Source organism: Schistocerca americana, chromosome 3, assembly GCF_021461395.2.
Source record: "Schistocerca americana isolate TAMUIC-IGC-003095 chromosome 3, iqSchAmer2.1, whole genome shotgun sequence".
NCBI lineage: Eukaryota > Metazoa > Arthropoda > Insecta > Orthoptera > Acrididae > Schistocerca > Schistocerca americana.
Genome location: NC_060121.1, coordinates 728,043,141 through 728,066,614, shown reverse-complemented (window position 1 = coordinate 728,066,614; position 23,474 = coordinate 728,043,141). Strand labels below are relative to the sequence as shown.

The 23,474-nt window shown below is 42.6% G+C and overlaps 1 protein-coding gene across 1 annotated transcript in view; it reads right to left on the bottom strand.

Annotated features, from left to right (window-relative positions):
* Nucleotides 1–23,474, bottom strand: part of LOC124606349 (homeobox protein HMX3-like) — a 72,439-nt gene that overhangs the window by 3,396 nt on the left and 45,569 nt on the right. The window contains exon 3 of the mRNA XM_047138331.1: nucleotides 20,262–20,452. Within this exon, the coding sequence (XP_046994287.1) occupies nucleotides 20,262–20,452 (191 nt within the window). The remainder of the gene's footprint in view (nucleotides 1–20,261; nucleotides 20,453–23,474) is intronic.

The window sequence follows — 23,474 nt, the reverse complement described above, 5'->3', positions numbered from 1 at the left end:
CGGATGCAGACGAAAACAGTAGCCTTCTGTAGAGCTTATGAAGAGGCTCTGGCATAGAGGTGTTTACAAAATCGCCTTGTAGACACGCAAAGTAGCTGCGCCCAGCTGCCTGGACATGAAACTAAAAATATCGTTTATAATCTAGTTCTCAGTTACATATATATTACAGAGAATTTGTGTGTTGCATATTATGTTTCATAATTTGGATACTGTACTTACATATTTGTACATTATGCATATTGCTTTGTACTACTGTTTCAAAATCAAAGAGCCGGCCGAAGTGGCCGTGCGGTTACAGGCGCTGCAGTCTGGAACCGCAAGACCGCTACGGTCGCAGGTTCGAATCCTGCCTCGGGCATGGATGTATGTGATGTCCTTAGGTTAGTTAGATTTAACTAGTTCTAAGTTCTAGGGGACTAATGACCTCAGCAGTTGAGTCCCATAGTGCTCAGAGCCAAGCCATAATCAAAGATGCTTTCATAAATACATTGGAATGAATTTTTTCGATGCTTCGCTACAAACACAGTTCATTATTTGTTTTTGTTTCTAATAGAAAGATGGCATAATGAATATCTCGGAAAATCCCGGATTTTCAGCTAGTTAACAAATATATAATTGTTGCAGTCTAGACTAACTGTTTTTGTTTTCCTATAGTCATTCAGGTGGCACATTTTTTTAGATCATACAGCACAGTTTGGATCAAAGGCAGTTTGTCGTAATATAATCAAACGAAGCCTCTAAAAAGATTTTGTTTTATTATTCTGCAACTAGTTGAGACCTGTCGGTCACCATCTGACAACTCATAAAAAAATTTCATTAGTGAATATTACATACTTGCAATATGTAATCATGGATTTTAAAATTATAGTCATCCACTACGAAAAATGTTACAGGTTTTGCGATGTGATGACCACTAGTTTGAAACGAGTTGCAGAATAATAAGACAAAAACTTTTTAGCAGCTTGGTGAGATTATGTTACAACAAAATCAATGAAATATTTAGAAGGAATTTTCATCCTACAGCGGACAGGGCACCGATTAGAAACTACCTGGCACTTGAGAACGGTCTGCCCCACCGGGACTCGAACTGGAACGTTGGTAATGTCCTTGCCGACATTTTTTCGGGCCTCTATCCACTCCTATAGCCTGTCCTTGCGCTCGCAAGGTAATGCCTTCGTCAGATAGCTTCCTTCAGCTGTATTCGTATTTTTCTTAAGTAACTACATTTTTCCTCTTCTTCTTAAAATGATCTAAACACTTTTATTTCTTAAAACGAAAAACTTTTTTCTCTTAAGAGGGTCTTAGTATTTGATTTATAGGGCACTTATTGTAAATTTTACTTTTATTTCCAAGGGTATATACTCAGAAGTTTTCTTCATTCTTCGTACTGCGTAAATTAATTGTACTTTGCTAAATAAAAATCTTTTTTATGGTAAATGGATAGTAATGAATTACTGACGAGTCTCTTATCAGCCAGTACTTAGAATTCATTAACTAGGGTCTTACGGCTTCATGTGCATAACCATGATTCATTTAAATTATACGAGTACTTACTGCGGTTTTAAAAAAGAAATAAACTGGAAGCTAAATTTGGCACAGTATTTATGACAATGACTTAACTACCTACGCACAATTCAGGACTCGTCCTCACAGCATTTCCTTCTGCAGTACCTGTCTCCTACTTTCCAAACTTAACAGAAGTTTTTGTATGTCCATCCTTCTGATTGGACGTTTGAGCGACTTCGGCCGTTTACTTATGTAATAAAATGCAACACCTCCATCCGTCCTTACGATGTTATTTATTACATGGTTACCAGTTTCGGTGCTTCAGTACACCATCTTCAGGCCTTAAGCGACGGTGAGGAGGTTAACTCCTGATTTTCGCAGAGCGCATGTAAAACGATGTTGTATCTCCACCCATCAACTACCAAGCGACTCAACCATATAATAAACAACATCGTAAGGATGGCTATAGGTGTTCCATTTTATTACATTAACAGAAATTCTTCTGCCTGAGCCGACCGCTGTGGCCGAGCAGCTATAGGCGCTTCAGTCCGGAGCCGCGTGACTGCTACGGTCGCAGGTTCTAATCCTACCTCGGGCATGGATGTGTGTGATGTCCTTAGGTTAGTTAGGTTTAAGTAGATCTAAGTTCTAGGGGACCGATGATCTCAAATGTTAAGTCCCATAGTGCTCAGAGCCATTTGAACCATTTTTTTCTTCTGCCTGAATAGGTCAGTCCGCAGAGCACTTACCTGGGAAAGACAAAGTTCCCGTCTCGAGCCTCGGTCATGCACACAGTTTTAATCTGAGAGGAGAGAGTGGTTTATTGCTTCCATTTGTCAAAAAATATTACACGCTTGTTGTCAGTTGACGTTACGTTAACATACCGTAAGCACTTTATTATACATTCGAGACTGTTTTGCTGTGATAGAAGGTATAACACTGTCCGCAGTATTGATGAACAGGAAAAGTCATCAGACAGAGTGGACTGAAACATCTTCCTGAAGGTCTTGAAAGATTTTGGTGTAGACTGGGAGGGCAGGAATGTTATAAAGGAACTCCACACAAAACAAAGTGATTGGAAGAGGTGTTAGATAAAATTTGTCACCGACAAATTATTACGCTAACTAGTAGACAAAGCAACAGAAAAGGCATAATACATTATGCATAGTAGTGGGTGAATAAACGACGGCCGGCCGTTGTGGCCGAGCGGTTCCAGGCGCTTCAGTCCGGAACCGCGCTGCTCCTACGGTCGCAGGTTCGAATCCTGCCTCGGGCATGGATGTGTGTGATGTTCAAATGGTTCAAATGGCTCAGAGCACTATGGGACTTAACTTCTGAGGTCATCAGTCCCCTAGAACTTAGAGCTACTTAAACCTAAGTAACCTAAGAAATTGTTGAGGCTTTCGTGGCCACTTGTTGACAAACTGCCTATTGGCTTCTGTCTCGGGTTCTTCGGCCGACGTTCATCTAATGATTTTTCTGACGTTTCGCCAGCACGAGTGGCTGGCATTGTCAAAGCTTCACCCTCCATTGCTGGTGGTGAACTGGAGCCGAGCGCTATTGCGCAAACACGGCGTAAACACGATTTTCAAACCGAGACAGAAGCCAATCACACACATCCATGCCCGAGGTACGATTCGAACCTGCGATCGTAGCGGTCGCGTGGTTCCAGACTGTAGCGCCTAGAACCGCTCGGCTACTCCGGCCAGCTGTGTGTGATGTCCATAGATTAGTTAGGTTTAAGTAGTCCTAAGTCTGATGACCACAGATGTTAAGTCCCATGGTGCTTAGAGCCATTTGAACCATTTTTTTGATAAACAACGAAGACAGTTAACTTTAACGGTTATCAAATAGAGTTGGCTGAATAAAGAAAGAACTACAGTTTATGATGGATCGCCAAAGTGGGAAAAGGGCATGCAACGAGGGTAATTATAGGAAAGGGGAAATTGACGACAGTAAACATACATGAAGGTTCCGTCAATATGTAACTGGAAGGACATTTTTTTTTGGTGCTTAGGAAGCTTGGGAATAGAAAATGTAAACTGTGTGGAGCAAATAAGGAGTGGAATATCTGTAGGCAAAAGAGATTTTGAAAAGGTGGAAGGTTTAGTGACAGCAAAAGGAATTCCACTGGGATTAACAAAGAGGTGTGCCAAGTCTTTTACCTGCAATGTAGTATTGTGTGGCAGGGAATCATGGCCAGTAGAAAGAAACTCCGTCCGAACAGGCCCCGTAAGACCAATCTGTATCGACCGACAGGCGTTACTCGATATGGATATTGAGGGGCATTGGTCAGTACATGGCACTCCCGGCGTTTGTCAGGTTTCGTGATCGGAGTCAAAAGGAAAGAGAAAAAATTTGTGGATAGTTTTCAAATGTGGATTTCGTTTAAGCAATGAAATTATTTTCTGAGAGATTACAGAAACCACTTTTTAAGCGTGTATACGGTTCGCGCTATGTTTTTTTCTGCCTACTGAAAAATTACGGCCGGACAGCAAGATTGGTTGCAAACGGGTATGGTAATCCATATATTCGCACGCTTACATGCAGCTGGCACAACGCTGAGGAAGTATCGTCCTCAGAGTAGTCTAAGGGATTATGGGCCGCGAGCGGTTGCTTCGTGCGATGTCTCTTCGACAGTAGTAATATACGTAATTGTAGCGGTCCGGGTTTAGTGAATTTGGCACCGGAGCGGCGCACAGTTGGAGGCACTGCGAAGCCGTAGTAGCGTCCGCCCGGAATTACGGGAGAGGGAGATTGCGCAATCGGCTTAAACAATCCTCGGGTTTAGAATACAATAGTGTAAGCACTTAATCGATGAGCGCATTCACGCTCGCATGCGGAGAAGCCCCGCGCGCCTGCCCTAAGCAATTCCAAGGAAGCCCGGCAGCGGCGCTCAGACCGTGTCAGCGCCACCTCCTCGTTACGCACCGCCACGCAGCTCGCACGCGCGGCACGCACGCCACGGGACAGGGGTCTGCCTGCAGTTACCGTCCTCTCCAGTTTCACGGGAACGTGTCCGCCCTAACGGCATTTGTAGCGGAGACACCTTACACAGAACATACACACGACTACTAGTCTTATATATATATGTTGGCCACGACATCTTGGTAGATGATTGTTGCAGTGTCTGTGTGTTTATGGGTTGCATTTTTTCATATGACTTGTCAAGCCAATGGCAGCACGGCATCTCTTGCCGCAATTGTCACAAGTATATCTGTGTATCTGGCTGCTGAGGCAGGAGCAGTGGTAGCATTGCGAAGCTTTTTCTGCCTTAATCTGTCTAACAAGCCTTCATCATGCTTCGACATTCCAGATGATATATCATCACGCCACTCTGGTCTCATGTTAGCCCGTGCCTCCCATCTGTTTGCGTCGATTCCAAAGCTCTCCATATCTCGTTCACAGGTGTCCTTGAACCTCAATACAGGACGTCCTACAGGTCTTTTGGCTATAGAGATCTCTCCAAGCATCAGCTCACGTGGTAATCTGTCAGGATCCACACGGTGGATGTGTCCCAGCTAGCGGAGTCGTCTCTGCTTCAAGATAGCTGAAATACTGTTGCAGTTAGTTTTAGATAGTCTTAAAGGTGTAATTACCACCGAAGAAACAATAAAGTTGCGTAATCAATTTTTTGTTTGTTTTCAGGATCGTGCCCACAGTGCTGGTGCATAATGGCAACACCGTGCCACAGTACCGCAGCACGCCACAACACGAGGAAAACTCAAAATGGCGCAGTCATGGGCGGCCGCAAGAATTTTTACAAGAGAAGGGAAAGTAAAAACTTGCCGTTTTGGATATAACTGATTCGGTGAACTAAAAACATGTCGTATCCAAGAATTAAATTTGACAAGAGGTACACAAAACTTCTTGCATTTCAACCGGAAAGTAAGGTCCGATCAGTCGAGAAATGAAAACCACAGTGAAAAGCAAAAATCTTTTATTCGTAACAGTTAGCCACACCTTCCAGCTACCTCTGTAAATAGTCGCCGCTTGACTCAGACAAACTTTGCAGTACCCTCGTCACAGAAAGCAGCTGCCTGTACTTTTCGCCAATTCTATATGGTGGTCTACCTTTCGTTATCTGTGCCAAACAAAATACATGAAGTGCTGGCTACATAGACAGTGAGCAGAGATAAACAACGGAGGGAGCCAATTAAGGGCTGTATTGTGGGTGATCAAACACTTCCCACTGAAAACGCTGCAGGAGCGCCTTCGTTGCTCTGCAGAATACGGCTGAAAATTGTCTTGTAGAAAGAAACGCGTGACATTTATGTTATGTGGGCTGCATAGCGCCAGGCGAAATCTCTCACCAGATACACATACTTGGCGGGAGAGACTATTGTTTTAGGCATTTCTGCGTGATCACTTGTCGCTCTGAACTCAAAAGAGCGACGTGAATCGATCGACAGTCACACTAAAGACGCCAACACGTCTGTGCGAAGTTCTATCGGATTTTGGCAGTGGTTTCCATTTCTTGGCTAATCGGACCTTACTTTCCGAATATGCCTCGTAGTCACCTACTTAGGATATTTAAGGCCGATAACTTCGATACTGTGCCTAAAGGTAAGCATATTTCGGTAGGAACCTATATGCAAAGTATATCTTTTTGGGGCTCCATAGCTCAATCGTTAAAAACGGAAGCCTTATAAGATCACTTTGTCGTCCGTCTGTCCATCTGTCTGTCTGTCTCTCTCTCTGTCTGCCCGACTGTTACAAACCTTCTTCACAGTAAGGGGCAGATGTATCAACTTGAAATTTATGGCACGTACTGAGATCTATTGTCACTTGGTGAAGTAAAACACGTAAGCCAGTAAGTCAATGCAATAAAAGATACGGCCATTTATGTCACATATTTTGATAACTCGCAAATGCGTTCATTAAAACCTATAGTGTACTTCCCACTGACCTAGAACCCCGAAATGTGAAAGAATCAAGGTTTCACAGCACAAATAAAGGAAAAATCTGAAAACTATTAAATTGCGATTATATCACACGAAAAAAAATTATTTGTTATCCTACTTCAAACTTAAAATTAAAACGTTCTTCGAAGTCATGAAGTTCCTGAGGCAGATATTTTGCCACTATCAGTGCTGTTAGCAGACAAACAATATCGAGGTCTTCTATCCCCAGGATGGATGAACTGTCTATACACACAACTAACTTTGTACAGAACCCTCAGAGCGTGAGTCCTAATCCCACGAGACCAACTTTTTTTGTTATTAGTGCCAATATGGATGCCACCTTTTTGATTTAACGACCAGAAATTACTTTCTCATTCGGCTGAATCCACGGTATCCAACAAGTTATTAAATAGTTAAAAAATTGATTTATTCATTCTCCTATAATGACTGACTGAAACTGAAATTTTAAAATCTGAAATAGGAGAAAAAGACAGAATGACTAAGAAAATCTTGTGAGGTATTAACAAAATTTCTATTACCCCTTGAAGTGGAGAAACTGGGAATAGTCTTTACAGAAAGGCTTATAAAATTGTGACACCTATAACAAAAAAATGGTTCAAATGGCTCTAGGCACTATGGGAATTAACATCTGAGGTCATCAGTCCCCTAGAACTTAGAACTACTTAAACCTAACTAATCTAAGGACATCACACACATCCATGCCCGAGGCAGGATTCGAACTTGCGACCGTAACGGTCGCGCGGTTCCACACTGAAGCGCCTAGAACCGCTCGGCCACACCGGCAGGCACACCTATAACACCATTTGCTTATAGTATTTCATATCTCTTCACGTTGACGGATTTATTGCATTGCTTTCATGATTTATATATTTCAGTGTCAATTGGCATAAATGAAGTTGAACAAAATACGTTTTGAAAGCTACAACAATTTGGGTTGTTTAGGTCAAGACAGCTTATGACCAATAGACGACCAGAAAAATGTGGAAACCTTTCAAAACCATCTTCAAATTGGCTGCTAGAATCAACGTTTAGAAGCCTAGGACTGCACTAAGGTAATACCTATCGCTCCAGTTCGTTATTGAGTAGTATACCAATGGGATTGCAGAAATCGTAGATTTGTGAGTGTACATGGCATTGTATCATGGACCACTTCATTGTGACCATTATTGTGACCAATACTGGTGATAACCATTTTTCCCACCTTGTAAATTCACACATTTTTTCCCTCTATTCTCTTTCTTTTTCTAATGATGTGTGAACAGCGACAATGTAGGCAAGCCATCATAGTTTTCCATAAACAAATGGCACACTATGTAATCAAAAGTATCCGGACAACTGGCTGGAAATGACTTACAAGTTCATGGCACCCTCCATCGGTAATGCTGGAATTCAATATGGGGTCGGGTCGCCCTTAGCCTTGGTAACAGCTTCCACTCTCGCAGGCATACGTTCAGTCAGGTGCTGGAAGGTTTCTTGGGGAATGGCAGCTCATTCTTCGCGGAGTGCTGCGCTGAGAAGAGGTATCGATGTCGGTCGGTGAGGCCTGACACGAAGTCAGCGTCGAAAACATCCGAGAGGTGTTCTATAGGATTCAGGTCAGCTCTCTGTGCATTATGAACAGGTGCTCGATAGTGTTGAAAGATCCAGTCGCCATACCCGAATGGCTCATCAAAAGTGGGAAGCAAGAAGGTGCTTAAAACATCAATGTAGGCCTGTGCTGTGATAGCGCCACGCGAAACGACAAGAGGTGCAAGCCCCCTCCGTGAAAAATACGATCACACGATAACACCACCGCCTCCAAATTTTACTGTTGGCACTACACACGTTGGAAGATGAAGTTCACCGGTCATTCGCCATACCTACACCCTGCCATCGGATCGCCTCATTGTTTACTGTGATTCGTCACTCCACACAACGTTTTTCCACCATTCAATCGTCCAATGTTTACGCTCCTTGTTCCAAGCGGGCGTCGTTTGGCATTTACCGGAGTGATATGTGGCTTACGAGCAGCCGCTCGACCATGAAATCCAAGTTTTGTCGCCTCCCGCCTAAGCCTAACTGTCATAGTACTTGCAGTGGATCTTGATGCAGTTCGGAATTTCTGTGTGATTGTCTGGATAGATGTCTATTACACATATCGACCCTCTTCAACTGTCGGCGGACTCTATCAGTCAACAGACGATTTCGGCCTGTATGCTTTTGTGCTGTACGTGTCCTTCACGTTTCCACTTCACTATCACATCGGAACAGTGGACCTAGGGATGTTTAGGATTGTGGAAATCTCGCGTACAGATATATGACACAAGTGACACCCAATCACCTGATGACGTTCGAGGTCCGTGAGTTCCGCGAAGCGCCCCATTCTGCTCTCTCACCATGCCTAACGACTACTGAGGTCGCTGATATGGAGTACCTGGTAGTAGGTGGCAGCACAATGCACCTAATATGAAAAATGTATGTTCTTGGGGGTGTCCGGATACTTTTGATCACATAGTGTATACTACTGTTGTCATTCTGCAGCGCATCAGGTGGAAGGGACGTCATTATGGGGACGGATGACAGGCACTTATACTGCTGCATTGTTTATTTGTATTGTTTCCGTGTACCGGGTGTGACACCAGCTGCTTTCTCCTCGGTTAAGGCTTGCTGAGTGCCTCTCTCTATAGAATACATGGCCTCCAATCACTCATTGCTGAATAGTAGCATGTTGATAAGCTAATTCATTGAGATGCTTTATGTCATCTGAGCAATGATTCGTAGCGACCGTTGGATATTAAAAGATAAGGAAAGAAACAGGCAGCATCGCGTTGGCTATAGTTGTTAGAATCAGTTATATCCTAGTATTGATGAAATGGAAATTACACATGTTATATTCTTTCAAATTATAATGAGCCCAATGCAGCAATAACAGGCACAGGCAACCAATACAGATGTGGGATATAAAACGACACCTCTCTTTGAATTATTTAATGATATAAAATTTTGATTACAAAGAGCAAAGTGACTGTCAAGGAAAAACGTAACAATCAATGAACACGCAAAGACCAATTTTGACAAGAAATGTATTTATTCATTTAAATAACAACAGTAAAGAGATGATACCGTAATGACTATACTACCTAATACCTGAAGTAGTAGTGAAGAGATGTCTGAACGCATCATCTGTAACCCTTTCGATAGTCATTATTCGAGCTTCAGCCTTCGAGAGCGTGTAGACTATATTCATCTTCTTTTTCCTTTCATTGAAACCTTATGGAGTGGACTGATTTAATACTGACACTAAAGTGTATGTATATTAGTTCTTTTGATACTTTACGCACGTAATAAGTGTGGAACAAGAAACGACGTACACACTGGAAAAAAGACTGTAACAGCTATGAATATTGATAGGACCAACAGATAACAGAAATAAGAAAAACGCACGAAGCACTCACAGTCCTACTCTCTACATCGGTTTCTTTAATATGAAAACAAACTCTATGTATATACCATTTGGCTATAAACTTATAGCTGTGGATCACCAGGGTAGCAATGGGACAGGCTCATAAGAGTGTTGGTAAAATGAAATCATTATTACACTTTGATTTCCCTGCATTACTTTAAGCAATTTATTCCGTAATTGCTCCAACAATGTCACAACCGGTTCCCTTCTATCTCGTATTGTGCATTGGTCTGTTGTTCCACGGGTAATAACAATGCTGTTGACGCAAAGTTGAAATTAAAACAGGAAGTCAAGTTACTGAAGATGGACCCGTATGTAGAAGATTGCTACTCTGATCCGATACATTATTCTCGGTCACGTACATACCCATTTCGTCAATAATACATAGCCAAGGCAAGTTTCTTCTCCAACACATGTGAAAGCAAGTTAGTTTCTGCATTACATGAAAAGTCAGTTGACGCATTGTTCAAAAATTAAAATTATAAAATTGTTAATACGGTTTACTAGTGTCTTTTATTGGATCGTAGTAAATTCGTCAGTGAATCCCGGTCACAAAAGGATTTTTCACCTATTTCTCCAATACTTAATTTATAGTAGCCCAGATATAATCACATTTCTTTAATATGTTGATGCTACCTTATGTTGCTCAGTGTTTTTTTTTTTTTTTTTTTTGTTCATGACATAGTTGACAGTGCGTTAATTTTATTTTATCATCTCTATGCATCTTTGTCCGATACCACTTGTAGATTAAATTATTGAGTTTGTAGAGTAGCATGGAGAGCTGCATCAAACCAGTCTCTGGACTGAAGACCACACAACAACAACCCAACATCATTTTCAGATTATTTAAGTAAAGGCTCATTGTGAGATCGTAGAATTTGTCTCGGAGGTGTCTGTGGCACCTAACTTAAAGTTTAGGCTGGGACATTTTGTGGTCGAGTTGTTACTCGCGGAAAGTACAGATTAAAACGTTTCAGCATCAACGGAGAAATAGAATTATAGTGTATCTACAATGAGCTTCATAGGAACTCGAATTATTTCGGTATCACTTATACACCCACTGTAGTATGTTTCCATTGTGAATAGCACAAAGTTGCAATTACATTTTGGTTCACATTACATAAAATTGTTCCCTTATGGAGGGCAGTACGGTACTGAAAGGCTCGTGGATAGTTGTGTGTGATGTCAACAAGTATTCAGAAACCAACAGCGGTGATCTGCCGATGAAGTGTTTCAGTTAAAAACTAGTCACGATAGTGGAGAATAAAATTCTGTCAATATGACGTCTATTTAGTACATGATAACTAGTTTACAAATATCTTTACCTTGTTCATAGAAATGCGTTCTACCAAAACTACGGTTCGGCAGTTTTGATACAGTACATATATGATGTAGTAAATATTAGGATTACCGGTGGTATGTGTAGCGTTGGTAGGAAAAGAAACATAAGCGAACGTGTAAGAGAGAAACACTCTTTGTTTGTTTGTTTGGTTGGTTGTTTTGCACATCTATAGAGTCGCACATCATTCAGTCTTAGTTCTCTGTGTGTTTTATATCCGTACAGAATATAACTTGCATTTTTTAAGCAGTAAAAATTGGTTCGTAGCGTAACTTCTGCTCTGTTATGTGAGGAAAGCAATAACTTTTGATGCAAGTACACTTTACAAGCACAAAAATAAAGAAATGTTTATTAATATTGCTATTTTGCATTCACTAGAAAGTTCTTCATCATGATCAAAGGTACGAATTTCCTGTTATTATTCATTAATGCGAAAGTTGTTTATGCATAACAGCAACATATTTTACATACGTTCGACGACGTATTGAAGCAATGTTTGACTTATTTTTGGTTTGCGTATTTCTTTACTTTACCTCCTTTGTTTGAGGAAATAACGTTTTCTAGCGCTGTATGATAAATCTGTATTTTTTTCTTTATTTTTACAACAAAATTCCTCTGTTTCGCGCTACGAATCAATAATTTTCGAATAAATGCGGAATGAACGATTGGCAATTTCAGTTTTGCTTTACATACTGTTTATTTTTACCGAACAGGCTTCGGGGTAACTATGTAGAAAAGAACATGTTCTGTAGGTTACACGGGCCTTTATATATTTTCACTCGGTTTCTAGACGGTTGACCACGTCCGGTTTCCATAGGAATCTAGTAGACACTTACCGCATACTTAAGGAAAATTATCGCTACGGGGTAAAGCCCAGTAGGTACGGAGCACACGCAATGTACAGGTAAGCTGTGCCCTTTACTTAAAGCTTCTACGAAAACTAATGTAGACTAAACTCACTTCATGCATTGTCCTGGACGTGGCATTCGTTAACGCACCTGCCTAGTAAGCAGCAGATCCTGGGTTCGAACCCAAGTCGGGTACACATTTCCACTCGTCGCCTCTGATTCCACGTAATGTCCCAATGCAGCTGACTGTAGCCGGCCGCTGTGACCGAGTTTCAGTTCGAAAACGCGCCGCTGCTGCGGTCGCAGGTTCGAATCCTGCTTCGGGCATGGATGTGTCTGATGCCCTAAGGCTAGTTAGGTTTAAGTGGTTCTAAGTCTAGGGGACTGATGACCTCAGATGTTAAGTCCCATAGTGCTTGGAGCCATTTGAACAACCTACTGTAGGCTACGGTATTTTTACAACTGTAATAAGTTATTCAGTCTTTAAAGTATAGGCCGCGACGTAAACGTGCTGCTTGTGTATTTTGTACTGCTGCGTGCTTAAAAGATGTGAACAGCAGCGTGCTTTATCGACCAGCGTCGCGCGACAGGACATTCCGCTGTCCTTTCATTTCATTGATGAATCGTTGTTTATTAACGAGCAATTTGTATGAACTTTTTTTGACAGGTAATTTGCTGGAGTTTGGGGCAGTGTGAAGCGCAGTTATTGAGCGCGGGGGCACCGTGTTTTGTTCGGGGCTGATGTTTAGACCACGGCAAGTGAGCGCCTAATTGGCTTACAGCTTACGGGCGGCCATGGCACGCCAGGGGCTTCTAGCAGTTACAGCCAACACTAACTTAAAAGGGGGGCTGACTCGACTTGACTTACAAGCGACAACATCGACTCTTGACGCGTCCCTGGTACATAATACCTGCGGAGCCATTTACCCGCCCGCGCCAAAGCCGACACGGCCGCGCTCGGCCGGCACGCAACCAGGTCACGTGCTCTGCTTGCCTCTTTCCCCCCCTCCACCCCCCCTCCGCCCCCACACACACACACACCGCGGCGTGCGCTCCCCGTCATGACAGTCGCTCACAGTGCGAACCACGTGTTCATCTTGCGTTTTGATTCAGCAACCTTTCGTTTCGTTTACGTAGTTTTTCGTATCGATTACGGGTGATTTCTTTGGTATGTTTTGCGACCGCTCTTTGATCGATTTCGATAATTCTCTGCTGCACGGGAAGTATTTAGGTTTCACTGGTGACGGCTGGAGTATCTCAGCCAATGAACGCCTAGTGGTGACACGTGAGCGAATTGAATTTGAGGGTGGTATGGGTGGCAATTGCATAGAAGCAGTTGTGCTGAGGCAGTCAGCCTGTTGTCACCTCTGCGCAGTCCTACATGGGTTTGCCATGTACTGCAGAGTATCTTATTATCAGTTAGTCGGTGCTGAGCAGTTTTGCATGTCAACTGCATGCTATTGTTTGTTGGTGCGAGCAGACAGTGTTGAGCCGAAAGACCTCGGTTGCAACTTGTTTGTATCAGACAAGCTGTGTATGAAAATTGAAGGTGGAGGGAGGAAAAAGGAAAAGAAAGGAAATGGATTACTGATGTCAGATGCATTGAGACATCATGCGGAATCAGCGGCGACGAGTGAAAATGTGTACCGGACTGGGGTTCGAAGCCGCGATCCCCTAGTTATTAGGCAGGTGCGTTAACCACTGCACTATGTCCAGAATAACAGACACCACACATTCACGTGGTTGCTTCGCCTAGATGGGCAATGGCTCCACCTTATTCCATGCGGATGCATAAGCATGTCCGACCTCCCGTGGTAATCTCAGAGTAGCGAGAATGGAGGAAACGGACAGGTTCAAACGGTTCAAATGGCTCTGAGCTCTGTGCGACTTAACATCTGAGGTCATGAGTCACCTAGACTCAGAACTACTTAAACCTAACTAAGCTAAGGACATCACACACCCATGCCCGAGGCAGGATTCGAACCTGCGACCATAGCAGTCGCGCGGTTCCGGACTGAGGCGCCTAGAACCGGCGAAACGGACAGGGACGGGAATTTGGATCGTCCTTGAGACGTGCCGAGACAGTGCACACAAGTGCGACAACACTGTGTCCCGGACGTCGCATTCGTTAACGCACCTGCCTAGTAAGCAGGAGATCCTGGGTTCGAATCCAAGTCGGGTACACATTTCCACTCGTCGCCTCTGATTCCACGTAATGTCCCAATGCAGCTGACATACGTTATCCCTTCAGTTTCCCTTCTGCACACCACCCCCGTCCCCAACACCTTCAATTTACATTTAACGTATCACAGCTGCGGATTTTGCGTGGTGCCTGTTCTTTCGGACATGTTGCTATTCATGAGAAGAACACGGCTGGCGCTGGAAATCTATTTCCCAGAAACTTCGCTCACTGGAAGAGGAGCCAAAATAAGCGAACACCTGTCTCGGTTTATGGGTAGATTTTCGACAGTTTCTGACAAAACAACCGTCAAAAATTTCGACATTAACGTAGATCCAATCTAGTGCACATTAAGATCATCCGAACTGCTGACACAGTGACTAACGTCACGGGATGAGACTTTCGCGTCCCATGTTCGAAACCTTTGTTTTAGTTTGTTTTATTTCATTTCTTCATTTGTCTACCCATGTCCACGGAAGGTTACTACACGAATATCATGTCAGAGAATACAAGGGCGTAATATTAATTACAAACTTTCAACTGGGTTTCACAAAAAGTGTCATACATTTGTTATTTATGATAATGTGTTACGGTATTTCCAGGGGTTACAATATTTTTAAAATGCCATATTTTTATATTTCATTCTTATATCAGTTCTTAATTCTCGTACATTATTCTTCTGTTGATTCTTCAGGAAGATTTGGTGCATTCCTTTGGGTGACACCGATCGTACAAACATTCGAAACACAGAAATTCACACCAATACGAGCATCGCGCGAGGGCAGGTTTGCCACAGCTGCGTTTCTTCGCATGACTCTCGACAGGGAAAGAAGCGTAGTTAACACTGTTGAAGATTTCACGCATTGGCAATAATTTCGTGGCAGACCACATAAAACGGATCACTTTTCCGAAAACTGGAGCTCGAAATTGATTATGAGTCAACATACACCAACAGGAATTTTACCGAAAACAAAAGTTTGAAAGTGGCTGCAAGGCGTAAGTGCTAAGTACCGCTCCGGGCGTCCGGTATCAGCATCGACTTTGGCGTTGCAACCTCATATTGATCCACTTACGCAAGAAGACTAACTGTTTGCAGTTCAAACAATTTCTGAACAACAGTGGATAAGTGCAGGTGAAAGTCATCGTATATATAATCAGGGTGAGTCACTAACTTTTGCCACCAAGAATAACTCCGAAACTATGGTAGGAAACGAAAAGTTTGCGGGACAAAAGTTGCATGGGACAACCGGGGCCGTAATATGACGCAGAAAATATCTTTAATTCTAGGTGGGGTCGACTCAGAGAAATGAAGGTCAACTTTGTTTTTTTTTAATGGGGTGCTATAGTTTGGTACTTATTTTCTGATAGCGGCTATCGAGACGAATCCAATGACGTTTAACAGCAAGGTCTTTGAAGGTCAACGAAGGTTAAAAAGATGAAATGAACGTCCACTTACAAAAGGTATCCGAAGCGGTGACCATTGATATCAATGCAGTGCTGCAATCTTCTTATCATGGATTGAGTGGTATTCCTTACCACATCGACACTTATCGAAGCACATGTTCTGACAGTTCTCTCACATGTCTTCAGGTGTAGTTGAATGTCTTTATAAACTATTTCTTTTACGAATCCCCACAAGGAAAAATTCAGAGGCGTCAAGTCTGGCGAAGCAGCCGGGCATGACAAATCTCCTCCGCGCCCAATCCAACGATTTGGGAATTGTCTCGGCAACTCATTCCTAGCCATCAGCGAAAAATGTGCCGGACACCAGTCGTGTTGATACCACATTCTGTTCCTTGTTCCTAAAGGTATTTCTTCCAATAACGGCCTTAATGTTTCTTGCACGAATGTAAATGGGCGTTCATGCCACCTTTTTGACCTTCGTTGATCTACAAAGACCTTACTGTTACACATCATTGGATTCGTCTCAATAGCCGGTATCAGAAAATAAGTACCAAATTATAGAATCCCATTAAAAAAAAAAAAAGTTGACCTTCATATCTCTGATGGGACCCCACCTTGCAACAAAAAACCAACGTCATATTATGGCCACCGTTTTCACATGCAACATTTGTCACACAAACGTTTCAGCTACTATCATACTTTCGGAGTTATTCTAGGTGGCATCACAAAAAGAAACATATCTCATTAATTGCACCGAACTGAAAGATCGATCTATTAGCTAAAGTGGTGCGTCTCTGGACAATATTTTTGCTTGTGATGAAACACGGATACACCACTTTGAAGAGGAGTGCATTTGTGCAGTGGAAACAGCATGAATCACCTGTCCATAAGAAATTTAAAACACAGCCATCGGCTCATTTTAACCATCTCTGGGAGTGCAAGGAAACATGCCCAGGTGTGGGATCGACATTTTGAAATCATCTATACGGTGATGTAGGTTAGGATCCCAGGTAACACACCCTGCTGCCATTCATCCTGTGGGCCATCGTTTGCTAGAAATGAACGAATAATGTCGGAATTTTGCCTGATATTCTACTGCCTAGTTCCCAGAGACGCGCTCTGACACAGCGTGTAACGTATGTTCGTGGCTTGCAGACTGTCGTTGGTTTAAATCTTGCAGGTCCTGCAAATCCTTCTTATTTTAAAATTTTTGTCGAAATGACTGATTATTTCTATTCAGTTAATTAGGTTAAATGTAACCTTTTATAATTTATTTTCCTTTTTCACATCAATGTAATCATCGCATCAACTATTTCACCTGCCCTTATTTTGTCTTCCAATCTTTCTTTTTCCACTAGGAATCTTTGTCTATGTCACTGTACCGCATGACACATTGATTAGGTGGTGCAGACTTTTCCATTGTGAATCCGTCAATCGCAAGCGAATTTGAGGCAAGCAATAGACACGTGTGTATTCATCACCGCCAAAATTAATACGAAGAGCTGCATTACATGAACAGTGCATGTGTTGCATACCTATTGGGCTTTATCTCATAACGATCACTTTGTTGCGGTTATTGTCTTAGTAGATTCCATCAGAAACCGGAAGCGGTGAAGCGTCTGTGAGCTGAGTGAACCTACAGAACATTTTTATTCTACTTAGTTATCCTCCAGTCTGTTACGTAAAAATAAACAGTACCATATTTATACCAAAATTAGAATTGTCAATGTTTAATTCAGGTTTTATTCGACCATTGTTGATTTCTAACGTGAAACAGATGGATGTTGTAGTAAAAATAATGAAAACAATACAGATTTATCATATAGCGCTAGAAAACACAGTTTCTTCTAAAAAAAAGGCTAAATGAAAAAACGCAAAAGGAAAATATATCAAACATCGCTTCAGTACTTCGCCGAACTTATATAAATCATGTTTCTGGTACTCATAAACGAACTTCGCATTTATCGATAGTAACAGGAAACTTTTGCCTTTGATCATGACGAAAAAAGTCCTATTGAGTACAAAGTAACAACAATAACTATGTATGCATTTCATGTCTGTGTAAGTAAACTGCACTTGCATCGAAAGCAATTCCTTTGCTTTCAAAAAAGCGCAGAAGTTACGCGATCAACAAATTTTTATTAGGTATAAAATGCAGTTTATATTCCTTAGAGATAAAATACGCAATGGACTAACACTGAATGATGTGCTTTTCTAATTATGTGCAAAACAAACAACCAAACAAACGAAAAACAATTCGTCGACTACCAGTTTATCTTTTACACATTTATTCATGTTCCTTTCCTTACCAACGCTACCAATACTTACGGAAATCCTACCATTTACTGCGTCATTTATTTACTGTACCACAACTACCGAACTGCAGTTTCGGTAGAACGCAACTCTAGTTTGAGTGGTGTCTGTGTCATGACTTGCCGTTAGGAGCCGGTACTGTGAACGTGACGTAAGGTTGAAAGATAAGCGTCGGTGCGGATTATAACTGCAGGCAGTTAACGTGGGATTGGACAAGGTGAACAGGGCTTCACTTGAAAAACCGTATTTTAACAGCAACAGAAACAGTGCTGCTACTCTTCGCGAGTATCGATGCAAAAATGAATACGGAGAGGTCCTCTTTCGGCACAGGCATTGAAGACCATGCGTCGAAAGTTCGAATTAACTGGTGATTTGGGAATTGCTCTTGTGAGAGGCCGATAGTCAGTTGTGCCACAAATTCTTGAAGTGACTGTTGTCACAGCTGAGAATTCTGGATGCAATGTGTGATCTTCAAGCAGCGCATGAGCTGAACATTCCACCGGCCGAGAAGTGATGAGAACAGCTGTGAAATACATTCTCTACTGCATTTCCAGGCTGTCGTGGAAGCAGTTGGTCGTCACATTGAGCAATGTCCATAATCTGTAAAGTACCCATGGTACGTAACAAACGATTGGTGAAAGTAAAGTGTTTTTCTTTCAACGGTTTATTCGTTATTTCTCTTCTGCATGTCCTTACAGATATTTGCAGAAAGTTTCATTGTCCTACGAGCTCTCGTTTTTCATGGGAGCAGTCTCCAAGTAGCAAAAGTTTAATTACGATCGCCCTATACATTGGACACAGTTGTATATGTTGCTTCATTGGACTATCAAATTTGGCCTCACCTCTCGTATTCTCCTGACACGGCACCTAAAGAATTCGTCCTCCCACCTCGGGTTAAGAAGCCATTGCGTGGAAAGCATTTCCTCAATGGTTATGGGGATATTATAAGGTCACTTGCTTCTGAATCCGGTTCACTACATCTGTTGCTTATTTTTCATCTTAAATCGACGTTTAGAGTTACTTGAACAAAATAGCAGTTAAAAAAGCTCAACAGGACATACATTTTCTCATTCTAGAAATTTATTATGCCTGCTGTTGGCAACTGATTGCATCAGAGAGGGGAAAGCTGAAAAATAAGTCCTTGAGGCAACTAAAGACGCCAGAATAACAATAACAAGCAAAACCAATAAGAGGAATAGAGAAGGTGAGGAACATTAAAAGCCAAGAAGACTGTGGATCTAGAATGTATGAGGAACAACAGAGGTGAGTCATTGATCAAATGTAACTTTGAGGTGAATTTCCTGAGTATTAAATTTTGTGACATGTTTATTTTATGCGCAAAAATATCTATTTGAACTAGAGGTCCGAAAGTTTTTAGTATGTTTCAGGGAACTATTTGGAGGAAAATAGACTTCACACACAGACGTGTTGTCAACAGGAAGTAGGATACATATTGATTAATTATAAGAAGTAACCTTAATTTTAATTATCAGATGTAAATGTTTCTAGAATAAAAACTTATAGCTGTAACGACACGATTGTACTCTACCTTTTAAGGTAGGCCTGCTGTTAATGTGCGCTTAAAGTACCAAGCATGTATGTTAGCTAGTCAGTGCATATAATCCAAGTATGGGCCGGCATGTAGAAAAGTAATTTACTGATCTAAAAAAAAAAATGTGATAATCAGTGCGAGAACTAATGTGATTAATTGTAGATGAAATGGTTCAAATGGCTCTGAGCACTATGGGACTTAACTTCTAAGGTCATCAGTCCCCTAGAACTTAGAACTACTTAAACCTAACTAACCTAAGGACATCACACACATCCATGCCCGAGGCAGGATTCGAACCTGCGACCGTAGCGGTCGCGCGGTTCCAGACTGTAGCGCCTAGAACCGCTCGGCCACCACGCCCGGCAATTGTAGATCAAAATGATAAGCAAGAAACTCTATTGTATTGTCCTACAGGTTTCATCACACTAAGGCTTCACGTGTTTTAGTTATCTTCTGTCTAGCTTCACAGGCAAGTTACCTTAAGATTGGACATTTTCTGGATGGTTAAATTCTACATTTCCAGGTATCAGCAAGTTAGCTATCTGTAGGAAATGTGTCGCCTTGAGGGGTGAATGTGTGGAGAAGAATTAACACTGCCAGCAAGTTTCAAGGCTACAGCTTGATTTGTTCGAGGTGATAATTGAGACATTATATCTACCCTTGTAAGTCGAGTGCCGGAACACCAGTGCGAATGAACGACCGAGGCTACGGAGGCTGTGCAACGATACAGACAGAGGGAAGGGAGTAGCTTACCGGTGGGGCTGGGCCGCTCGAGGCCCATGGACGCTGGCGGGGGCGGCACGCGCGACCACGCCGCGTACCAGGGGCACGCCTTGTCGCCGGCCGCGCCGCCGCCTCCTCCGCCCCCGGGGTAGACCGCCACGAACGGGCTGCGGCCGGACGCCGCCGCCGCCAGCGCGCCGAAGTGCGTCATCAGGCCCAGCCTGCAACACACCGCACACACTCTCACATGTCACACCGTATCTCATACCTACCGCTTATAGCATTACAACACAGAGCCTCCTTTTTTTCACATTTTTTTTATTTCCTATTTTTAAGTACGAGGGGCGTTTGAAAAGCCCGTGCAAAGTCCCAGAGATGGCACCACCGGCCCGTATCGAGGTCATGTTTAGTTAGCAGCATCTTTGGAAAAAACCCACACAAAGTTTCAGCCATATTTGTCTATTTCTTTGTGTTTGGCTTTCGTGTGAATCAAGGAAGTCGAGTGACTGTCAAAAAATGGACGAAAAAGAATTTAGTGTGGTGATTACACATTACTTTACGAAAAGCAAAACGCCTCAGGAGACTTAACAGAAGCTTGATAAACGCTATGGTGACTCTGCACCTTCGATTAGAACAGTTTATAAGTGGTTTCAAAATTTTCGGAGTGGCCATATGTGCGTAAGTGATGCTGAACGTTCTGGACGCCCTGTGGAGGTTACGAGTCCAGAAATCACTGATAAAATCCATGATATGGTGATGGAGGGCAGAGGAGTGATGGTGTGTGAGATTGCTAGTGCTGTGGACATCTCGAATGAACGGGTACATAATATTTTACATAAACATTTGGACCTGAGAAAGCTATCCGCAAGATGGGTTCCGTGATTGGTCACGCTTGACCAAACACGGAATCGTGTGAAGTGTTGCAAGGACGGTTTGCAAATGTTCACGAAGAATCCGCAGGACTTAAAGCGTCGTTTCGTCACTGTGGATCAAACATGGATACATTACTATACTCCTGAGACCAAAGAACAATCTAAACAATGGGCTACCAAGGGAGAATCGGCGAAGACCATTCCTTCGTCCGGAAAGGTTATGGCGACTGTCTTTTGGGATTTGCAAGGGATACTCCTCATCGACTATCTGGAAAACGGTGAAACTACAACAGGTGCATATTATTCATCGTTTCTGGACCGTTTTAAAACCGAGCTGCAAGAAAAGCGCCGGCGATTGGACCTAAAAAAAGTCATTTTCCATCACGACATTGCACCAGCACACATCACAGCAGTCGCAGTCGCAAAATTAATGGAAATAGGATTCCAACTCGTATCACATCCCCCTCTATTTTCCAGACTTGGCTCCCTCGGACTACTGTTTGTTCCCCAGTTTGAAGAAATGGCTGGCGGAACAAAGTTTTTATGAAAATGAGGAGGTGATTGCAGCAACTAATAGCTATTTTGTAGACTTGGACAATTCCTATTATTTAGAAGGGATCAACAAATTATAACAGCGTTGGACGAAGTGTATAAGTCTAAAAGGCGACTATGTCGAAAAATAGAAAAGGTTTACCCCAAACACGTAAGTAGTTTTTATTTTTGCACGGACTTTTCAAACGTCCCTCGTATAAGAGACGAGAAAAAGCTTCCGTTGGAAGACCGAATAGTCCAGGAACGTTATGCCAAATTAGGCAAAACCGACTTAAGCAATCGTCCAACCGAGTCACCAGGTTGAAGATACCCATTTGGTTAAACACCGTCTCTTGCTGTACATCGTCGTCCAACAGGAACCGTTGACGCTTCAAGGCCTTGTTTAAAGCACCGACGGCGTGATAATCGCATGGGGAGACAAATGGACTTTCAAGTGATAGAGAACATCAGTCAGTCGTCCTTTTCTTGGAGGTTTTATTCTCAAATCTAGATTTCGGCTAGTGTCGAGCAATTATCAATGCACCATTTCATAGTATCAATGCTTGTTCTAGTGCATCAGTCCCCTGTTGTTCGGGTTTCTGTCACAGTTGTGTGACAGGTAGATCTATCACTTGAAAGTCATATCACCGTCGCTGAGTGCACCCACGTTCCTAATGGAAGGTAACCTGACGTCAGGACTATGGGAAGGGTGCTCGAGTGTCTTCCACTTCGATTGGCGTTATCATCAATCAGAACCATTTGTCCCAGTTTTCCCAGACGTTTCACCTGAGGGTACATAGACATGCTGACCCATACAGACACTTCATTCTCCGATAGATGTCTACTGATGTGTGTTCTTCGGAAGCCAAGAGAAGAGTAACAGTACGTTGGTCCTTTGGACGCTTTTGGTAACGTCGCCGTATTTTATGTTTGCGTATTAACAGCACAGACGCTGGAAGTACACGAGTGCCACCATGATCCCTTGCCTACTTCTCTCTACTCCTATAACCACTACATTGCTACATTGCATACACGCTGCCACAACGCCCTCAAACCGAAATTTTTTATCGCCCCTTATAATTTCATGTTAGAAGTGTATATACGGGATGCAGTCGGTATAGTTGCAGATATTTCTGTTGGTGACTGAGGACGTATGTTAAACAACATTACATTACTATTTACGTCATTTTTAGACAAAAATTATAGCTATTACAAGTCGTACGCTTTTAGTTTGGGCATTACCTTCAAGTACGAGGGCTGCTGGGAAAGTAACGTCCAACCGGGCATGAAATGGAAACGACAGTGAAAGTCTGACGAAGCTTTGCAAAAAACTGTTGGGCAGCGTCTCTAGTATGCCCATCGATCAATTCATGTTACTCTTATCAGCTCTGAGCGCTCATTGAGCACATAAAGACACCTACAACAACATGTTTCTCAGCAATTATGAGGCTCTTCGCCTGAGGTGATGCAGCCCACTTAACATAACTGTCATGCGTTTCCTTCTTCATAACAATTCTCGGCTGCACTCTGCAGGGGCAATGAAGACGCTCTAGCAGCATTTTCGATCGGCAGTGTTTGATCACCACAATACAGCTCGTAATTGCTCCCCCCCCCACCCCCACCCCTCAGTTTAATCTCTGCTCACAGGAACCGCTGTCTATGAGGACAACATCTTGGCATGGACAACGAGCTTTAGACCAGTGCAGAGAATTGGCGGAAACACAGGCGACTGCCTCCTATGATGAAGGTACAGGAAAGTTGGTGCAATGCTACGACAAATGTCTAAGATTCGACTACACAGAGAAGCAGTAGTGTTCTTTTATTATGTTTTTGGCCATGA